Source organism: Caretta caretta, chromosome 7 (assembly GCF_965140235.1).
Source record: "Caretta caretta isolate rCarCar2 chromosome 7, rCarCar1.hap1, whole genome shotgun sequence".
NCBI classification, from domain to species: domain Eukaryota; kingdom Metazoa; phylum Chordata; order Testudines; family Cheloniidae; genus Caretta; species Caretta caretta.
Window position 1 is genome coordinate 23,593,757 of NC_134212.1, and position 9,428 is coordinate 23,603,184.

Genomic DNA, 9,428 nt, shown 5'->3' on the forward strand with positions numbered 1-9,428 from the left:
CTCGGAAAGAATGCAGCAGTGCCCCGTCAGTAACACAAGTTACTAAGAGCACATCACTGCTGTTCTCTGCTCACTCCTGTCTCCTTGTTGAATACTGAGTCAGATTTAAGGTTTCTATACTTATTTTTAAGGCCCCAGTGGTTTGGGTTCAGCATGTCTATAGGGCTGTCTTGCACTCCACAACCTCAACTGCCTGTGTTAGCTCTGTTACCTGGGAGCAATGAGACGGCCTGCTTCCAAGATGGAGCTTTGTGGGCAGGACATGGGGCTCTCTTGAGGCTTTGTCATTTACTTGTATTGGAGCTCAGAACAATCACAGAGCTCTCCGCCCTCAGGTTTAAACGTCACTCCCACCCCATTGACCTCGCTTTCCTACACAGCAGCTAATAGTCTGTTGTCACCTCAGGAACAAACACAGTCTCACGTACCGCATTTCCCCCGTGGGGTGGAGTGGAGAGGAAATTTGACTGACGTAAGTCACCTTGAATGGCGTTTAACTATTGGGAGTTGCTCAGAGATTTCAGTGGTGGACACACGACAAAAACTTGAGCAGAGTAGAATGGAAATAAGAGCTAATGGTAGGTCTAGATTTGAGTTTTGTGAGTGGTCTCCATTTTTATGGAGCCAAAACCCAGATCCAAACACTCACTAATGCTGGGGTCTTAGAAATCAAGGTCTGATCCAGAGTTTGCAGTCTGAGCCCCTCTGTAGTAAAGGCCACTCACTGGCTCCTTCTTCCCTATCTACCCTATGCACATGGGTTTCTGAGGGTGCCTTCATCTCCATTTGTTACACTTTGAACGTCAGACCATACCGAACCATGGGTACATTTCAGTGCCTCTCTCTCATGGTGCCTGGCAGCACAGTGTGGTGATAAAGTTCCAGGTAGAGGAAGACAACACTTTGCAGGACCCACGGGGGGTCTCACCATAGCCACCTGCCATAAAAAAACTGACGAGAGCATAGCGATGAGGTCAGTGCAGCAATTTGAACTTGCCAGGAAGCGGGGGCTAGAGCCATCCGTGCCTTGGCTGATAGGTCTCTGGGGCTTGTCTTTCCACACACACACACACCCAAAACCCTGCAATCGCTCTTTGCAAGAGCTTCGCTGCTTCCAGGGGGAAGGAGTGCAAAGTAACTTTGTCTTTATTGTCTTTATAACATGAACCAATTTGTCAGCAAACTATTGTGCAGCCTGATGCGTGGTTGCACAGAGGGCCGGGCTAGCAGAAAGGAGGGGTATTTTGCCACTAGTTTAAGCATCGTTCTTTTTAAAAGAATATAAACATACTGTATAGAGCTGGCTCATTAGACACTTGCCCAGTGGCATTATTGTTTTAATTAAATAACTTCCCAGGAGGAGCTGAGTTTTCAGTAATAATAGTACTTTGCCCTCCTTATACCACCTTCCCTCTGAGGATCTCCATGTGCTTTACAAACATGAGCGAGCTAATCTCATCCCCCATATGAAATAGATCACTTATACGTTCTCCACATTTTACAGACAGGGAAACTGAGGCATAAAAAGCTTCAGTGACTAGCCCCAAGATACCTTGGCTACTGGTTCCTAGTCAGGTTAGGAGGGCTCCTAGTCATCTGTCTTAACCATAAGGCCATAAAGTCAGTGTGATAGAACTGATAGCTCTCACCTCTGAACCCAGCAGGTCCTGTGTAGATCTCCACGAAGCATGACGAGAGATCACGTCCACCTGCCTTCATATTCTGTTATTAAGCTCAGATTTCTAGTTGTCGTGAATCCTGGCCCACTTTTGGGGAAACCATGGTTGAGTTGTGGGCATAGGTGCTGGAACTAGAGGTGCTGGGGATACGGCAGCACCCCTGGCTAGAAGTGGTTTCCATCATATACAGAGTTTACAGTTTGGTGCAATAGCTGTCTGCACCCCCACTGTACAAATTGTTCCAGCACTCCTGGTTGTGGGTATTGGGGAGGGATTTACAGTTTGTCAGAATTCAGTTGTTGCGGGTCTACTTAAACCTGCAGAGGGGTTGGGGGGAGTTAGATTCTTGGGTGAGACCCCTCAAATAATCCCACCCCCTGGTCCACCATGACCTAACCTGCATGATGGTAGACAACTGTAGTTGTGGGGTCAAATTCCATACCAGGACTCAGGATCTTACATGGTATTGTTCATGAGACAGCTGGAGTACTGCATGGAAGGCATCAAGTCAAGACCCCTCTGTGACTGCCACAAATGCACCAGTAAGACAGATCTGTCATGATGTACCATTTTGGGGTATGTGCACACAGCACTGCCCTCTACTGAATGGACTCAGACCTGCTTAACTCTCTAGTGTTCTTTCCCTCCAATAGTTGCAGTGTACAAAAGAGATAATATGATGTCTTACTCATGATAACTAAGGGACGAGTCAGTGATTTTAGAGCAGAAAGTTGAGAGTTCTGTTCCTCATGCTTTATGAGCTAAAGCAGATGTTTGCGTTCAAAGTATATGCATGGTTGTGTATCCAAGGGCTATGTGTTTGTGAGCAGAGCTTGCCATGTGCCTTGCTGGGTGCAGATACATTCTGACAGTTGTGTGTATCCACATCTTTACTTGTTTCATTAGCTCATCTTTGCAAGCTATGAATAAGGACAGGAGATTACTATGGTATGTAAAGTAAGTCTCTTGGCTACACTTCTTCAGTAGGGAGTCTGGCTGCTGAGATGGGATTCACTTGCTGAGAACCCAACTGCAGTCTGACAGCTATGGGATGGCTATGTTTTTCCTCCTCCCTGTATTGACTTGTTTGGCATTTTGTTTTTTACTCCATTCCATGTTTAATGTGCTGCCTAGCATTGCTCAGGCTCTGCTTGTTGAAATACTCCATTAAATCCAGGTACCCTCGTAGCCTGAAACATGAAATATATAGAGTTTTTCCTCTAAAGTATAGTTTATGCAACTAATTCCCTCTCTGCATTCCTATGCTAGTCAGGCTCTGCATATCTGATTGGGCTCTTAATGACTTTTGGGAATCATTTAAATAGCTAGCTGACTGGCCCAGTTAATAATCAAAGCTGCAGCTCCTGGTAGTAGAAGTGATGGATGGCACAACCAAACTACCTCTCTGCACCAGTCCCTGGTTATTCCCAAACCCACGTTTGTCCATAGACCAGTTTTGCACTTTGCAGAAAATTGGCATGATGTTGTCAGATGTTCCCCAGTAGTAACGAGACACACACATTAATATACTGTGCAGACTGCTAGCCTGTTATCTCTGCATCTTGTCCTATCTCAGGCTGTGAGATTATTGGATCTTGTAAGTTAAGCAGTGCTGGGACCAGGTGCTGCATGAGGGAGTGTTCAGTAGGTCACACACTTTACACTGTCTGATAGCCCACTTATGGCGTTTTGGTGCTATGTTAGTGGAAGTGCCATTTTTAGATGAGTCATAAGACAGAGGCCCTACCCACTCGTGCTTACTAGTTGATCTCATGGCATCCTTTCACAAGTGTATGAGAACTGGGCGTAATTGGTGCACTGTCTGCCTGAGTCTACAGAGAACCCGAAACAATTGCTCTGAGATATGTGAACTCCTCTAGGAACCTCCATAGGGTGTTAACTATGAACTCCTCCAGGGGCCAACTGCTCTGTGGGGTCCCAGGGACACCAATACTACCAGGGTCTTTGTGTGACCAGAGTTGAAGAGTGAAGTGAGCATCCCCCACCATCAACACTGGCTGCTGGGGTAAGTAAAGAGAAGCCATGCGCTGCCATCCCTGCCTCTCTTGGGATTACAGGGGACCTCTGCTGCCCCTGAGGGTTAGGAGGCCTTGTTGCCACTCCTGTGGGTTGGAGAAGACCCCATGTCACTCCCCCTTCCTTTCTAAGAGGGGAGTGCTACAGTGATGAGTCTGTATGAGAACCTATATAGATGAGTCTATAATACACCATATACGGAGTTCAGTTACCCATTGCTGAAATGTAGCCACTTGAGGGCCAGAGTGGGGCAGCCGTTTTGCACAAGCATTATTGCTCATTCATTGGATTGAAACAGGGGACAGCATCTCCAACTAAAACAACAGGGGGAACTTAGGATGTTAGCTGATAACTACTCAAGTCAGAATTCGGCCACACAGAGAAACCTGGGCTGATGCTCTGGCTCATGCAAAAATTACCATGCTGCCTTTCGTCAGCTGCAGGTGGATGGGGTTCTGTATCTCATCTAAAAGCCAGTGCTTCTTATCACAGTGGCTCCAATAGAGCCTAAATCCACGGATGTGAGTATTCTCTCCCCTTCCATCAAACCTATGAACCCTCTAGGTCCAGCCAAAGCCCCTTCCTTTCACCTGTGTGACACTTCCTTGCTGCCAACATGAAGTTCAGTCAGTGCTGATGTCATTTCCTTTCACTTAGTTGGACGATTTGGGCAGAGTTGCCTAAAACCACGGAACACTGCTTTGAAGTTTCTTCTCTCTCCTATTCTTTTCCTGCATGTGAAATGCAGATTTTTGTGCATGTGAACGGATGGCTGCCCCAAGCCAAAGGCTTTTAATGGGAGGTATGTGAGGAAGCAGCCCTGTCTGCCTTCCTCCAAAACTGCTCTTTACTCAACTTTAACAGTAATATTGTATGTGATGGTTTCACCAAGCCTTTGTTGTCCGTGTTTCTGAAACACCCTGATTAATTCACACTCATTGCATTTGAATAGAAAACTTCCTTATCATTCTAGGGCAAGTGAAGAGAAGCAATACCATGTTTGTTAAACAGGATTCATTTAAAGCTGTCGAAAGAGCCAACCTCGTCCTCCTTCCAAATTGGTTCTCTCCTTTTAAAGTGAAGGTTTATGCTGCTGAGAGCTGACTGGGAGGCCCTCGCTGACAGGGAGAGGGTGGTCTCTGGCAAATGTGGTGCTGCTTGTCAACAGCTCTGCTTTTAAGACCCAGGATGGGGCTTATCTCCCCTCTTCTCATATCATCTGAAGGGTCAACGCTCCTCACTGTGGTCAAGACTTGAAGAGCTGCTGTAGTCACCGTGTGCTGCAAGCAACAAAAGTATCCTGAATTTCCCACCTGTCATCTTTGGATGTGGCCTTCACATCCAGCTCCTCTGGGAGTTTGAGGGAGAAGAGTCACTCCACACATGGAGCTCACCTGTGGTGGGGAAACTGTTACTTGGAGCTTGGGACAGGACTTGCTCCCAGACTACTGCTAGTTAAGCTGTAGCTCAAGGCAGGCTGGGAAATTCAGTCCTTGTAAAGATGGTCATTATACCAGGGGCCTCTTTCCCTGGCTGGGGCATGCTGAGAAATGGGAGCAGTCTGAGTTCCTCTATAAACAAGATCTCCCATGCCCATGAGAGCAGAGTGATATTAAGTGGGAGACAATGGAAAATTGCTTTCATCTGACATCCACAGAAACCTATAGTGGTAAAGCTGGGGGGAGGGTTTCAGAGTGGCCTCCATCTTGCCTGTCTGGATGGTTATTGCAGCATTTGCTTCACTGGTTTTATTTTAATGATGTATTTTGCACCATTTACTGTTTTACGCAGGTTTGGGTACTGCCGTCATTTGTAGTTACTCCATGTCTGGATTAGTGTTTGACCGTACAAGCCCAAATGTGATTCATAGATTCATAGATTCATAGATATTTAGGCCAGAAGGGACCATTATGATCATCTAGTCTGACCTCCTGCACAATGCAGGCCACAGAATTTCACCCACCACTCCTAAAAAAGACCTCACACCTATATCTGTGCTATTGAAGTCCTCAAATTGTAGTTTGAAGACCTCAAGGAGCAGAGAATCCTCCAGCAAGTGACCCGTGCCCCATGCTACAGAGGAAGGCGAAAAACCTCCAGGGCCTTCCAATCTGCCCTGGAGGAAAATTCCTTCCCGACCCCAAATATGGCGATCAGCTAAACCCTGAGCATATGGGCAAGATTCATCAGCCAGATACTACAGAAAATTCTTTCCCGGGTAACTTGGATCTTACCCCATCTAAAAACCCATCACAGGCCATTGGGCCTATTTACCATGAATATTTAATTACCAAAACCATGTTATCCCATCATACCATCTCCTCCATAAACTTATCGAGTTTAATCTTAAAGCAAGATAGATCTTTTGCCCCCACTACTTCCCTCGGAAGGCTATTCCAAAACTTCACTCCTCTGATGGTTAGAAACCTTCGTCTAATTTCTAATCTAAATTTCCTAGTGGCCAGTTTATATCCATTTGTTCTTGTGTCCACATTGGTACTGAGTTTAAATAATTCCTCTCCCTCTCTGGTATTTATCCCTCTGATATATTTATAGAGAGCAATCATATCTCCCCTCAACCTTCTTTTAGTTAGGCTAAACAAGCCAAGCTCCCTGAGTCTCCTTTCATAAGACAAGTTTTCCATTCCTCGGATCATCCCAGTAGCCCTTCTCTGTACCTGTTCCAGTTTGAATTCATCCTTCTTAAACATGGGAGACCAGAACTGCACACAGTATTCCAGGTGAGGTCTCACCAGTGCCTTATATAATGGTACTAAAACCTCCTTATCCCTACTGGAAATACCTCTCCTGATGCATCCCAAGATGACATTAGCTTTTTTCACAGCTATATCACATTGGCAGCTCATAGTCATCCTATGATCAACCAATACTCCAAGGTCCTTTTCCTCCTCCGTTACTTCTAGTTGATGCGTCCCTAGCTTATAACTAAAATTCTTGTTATTAATCCCTAAATGCATGACCTTACACTTCTCACTATTAAATTTCATCCCAGTGTTCTTTCAGCCACCACAGCCCCAGGGCCTGAAGTCCTATGCCCATCCCAAGAACAGGTACAGCATGGGCAGCAGCAGGGTGAGCTCTGTCACCTCCCATTGTGACTCAGCATTGACCTAGGTTGCTCACCTGATGGAAGGAGGGGTAAGGTTGTGCCCATTCATTCCTTGTCCTCTCTACTGAGTCTGCTAACAAGGCTGTTGGTTAGCACTTGTACCTTGGAAAGAGGGCACCTGTTCACTAGGAAATGGACTTGCGAGCCATCAACTCTCATTTCACGTAGACAATCAAACAACCTCCTAATGGCTTATCTAATTCTCTTTCAGTACCACGGGACTGGATATCTCTACAAAGGAGAAGTTGCACATCTGAGATGAAAGCCCAGTGGAGGGGACAGGACCAAGTGATCTCTCTCCTCCCTGGTCACCACAGCAGCAGGTGACGTACTTGTGAAAGTGCAGGTGCAAGTTCAAATAAATGTCACGTCTGCTGGCCGGTCCAGTAGATCAATTTGGCAGGTCTGTCTCTTTGCATATTTGTGTGGTAGCATATTTCTCTGTCTCTCTCTGATGCTATCATGACCCAAGCTGTTTTGTAATTTGGTTGACAGATGCAGTCACTATTTATAATTACTTATTTAAGCAAGAGTAAAATCAAGTGACTTACTAACTGTATCCAAACTGCTGACCTTAATGTATTTTAAAAGTTCATCGGATACTGAACCTCAAATGACCCATGGATGGATCTGGAATAATAATTTTCCTAATCCTCAAGTCATTATCTTAAAAGGAATGCATTGTTCTCCTAATTAAGTCCGTCCACATGCTGTGCATCCTCCATGCAAATGCACTGTGCATAAACTAATTAAAGGAAATATACAACCACAAGGACTCAAACTGTCTTTTATGCAGTTTTTTTGAATTATAGGGAATCTCCTCCCTCCCCCACGTTCACAGTCTGCAGTGAAGAATAACATCCCAACCTGCAACGAAAACCAGTGAGCAGTTGTGGATCAGTGTTTGGAATTGCCAGAACTTTATTATTAATTATTTGGGGAATGTTGTGCTTAGCAGCCCCAGCTGAGATCTGGATCCCTGTGTACACACACGTAGGCAGTGTACATACATGTAGTCCCTGCCCTGAAGAGCTTACAAATGGAATAGATAAGATGGACAAAAGAAGTTGTACTGTCCCTGTTCTACTGGGACTCGGTATCTCGAGTCCCAGTCCAGTGCCATAACCCTCCTTCCTCTCAATTTAAATAACAGGCCCACAAAGCCTCACAAGTCTAGACATAGCAGCAGCTGTGCAGAAATTCCATTATAACACTCAGTGGCACCAAACATTGACTAGTTGGTGGGAGAGTGGATGGGCGGGGTGGGTTCTTGGTGTCTACTATATTTCGTATTCTGTTTGTGTCATGCATAGAGAGAAATGGGATTCCCATAAACTGACAATGCCACTGTGACACCCTGGCACCCCTTTATTCACCACTATTCTGTAATTAGGTTATGTTTTGCACAAAGTATGCCTTGTCAGGTCTCATTCTAAAAGTCTTGATCTGTTAGACATTAATAGCTCATTGGATTGTATGTGCTATCGTCGTATGTGAAGTTACGAAGTTTGGCTATGTATGTATTACTGAAACATGTGAAGTTGATAACACCCACAGGCAGCCTTTCAGGTACAACAGCAAAAAGGCCAAACAATGTTAGTGGCTTATTGAGGAAATGCCCAAAAGCACAAGGATTAGCCCAGGAACTGTGTACAATAGAAACCTCTCAGAGATAGCACTACATAGTGGGAACTGTTTGACCCAGGTCACAGGAAAAGAGCTTTCCAGCAAGTGAGGAAAAGATATAAAAGGGAGCAATGATACCATGATGGTACATCACTCCCCGTACAACACCACACCTGGAAAACCCTGAGGAACAAAGACTGAACTGGGGGGATATGATGGTCCCAGGCTAAAGGGATTTCTAGCCTGTGTATGAAAACCTGGGAAACCCAAGCTGCGAAGCAAAGGCAGCTTGTGCCTTAAGAATCTACCAGCCTGTTTATCACCAGGGTGAGAATTTGCTAATTTATCTCCTACCTATCTAGTATGTTAAGCTCAGTTTGCGGTTTTGTTTATTTACTAGGTAATCTGGTTTGATCTGTTTGCTATCTCTTATAATCACTTAGAATCTACCCTTTTGTAGTTAATAAACTTATTTTATGTTTTAATCCAAACCAGTGTGTGTTTGACTAAGGTGTCTGGGGAAAATCGCAGCTTGGTTACTACAAGTGTGCATGGTCCTCTTCACATTGAGGGAGAGGCTGACCGGGTATTAAACCTATATACTGGCCAGATTTGACCAGGGCAGGACAGTACTGCTCTGGGGTCCTAGGCTGGGAGGCTGGTGGTTAGAGAGCCTGCATGTAACTACAGCTAGGTGTGTCCCTACCTGTGGGAATGCTGGTGAAAGAGCAGGCTTGAAGGGCTTTTCAGCTTGTCACAGCAGCACAGTGTAAGAGGGAGCCCAGGCTGGTGGGTCAGAGGGCTCAGTGGTACCCCAGTTCCAAGTGGCACTCTGGGGGGAACCTGTCACAACTATGTTTTAAGGATAATCAAGCCCCCCTCTTATTCCCCATTAGGGTGAATTCTGCAAACACCCTCAGGGCAAATTTTCAGCCCTGGCCTCTTCCCCCGCCCCC

The 9,428-nt window shown here is 45.6% G+C and overlaps 1 protein-coding gene across 1 annotated transcript in view; it reads left to right on the forward strand.

The window, feature by feature from the left end:
• Positions 1 to 8,916, forward strand: part of EEFSEC (eukaryotic elongation factor, selenocysteine-tRNA specific) — a 218,333-nt gene extending 209,417 nt beyond the window's left edge. Inside the window, exon 7 of the mRNA XM_075130308.1 lies at positions 7,058 to 8,916. Coding sequence (XP_074986409.1) covers positions 7,058 to 7,173 — 116 coding nt within the window. The 3' untranslated portion in view covers positions 7,174 to 8,916. The remainder of the gene's footprint in view (positions 1 to 7,057) is intronic.
• The last annotated feature ends 512 nt before the right edge of the window (positions 8,917 to 9,428 follow it).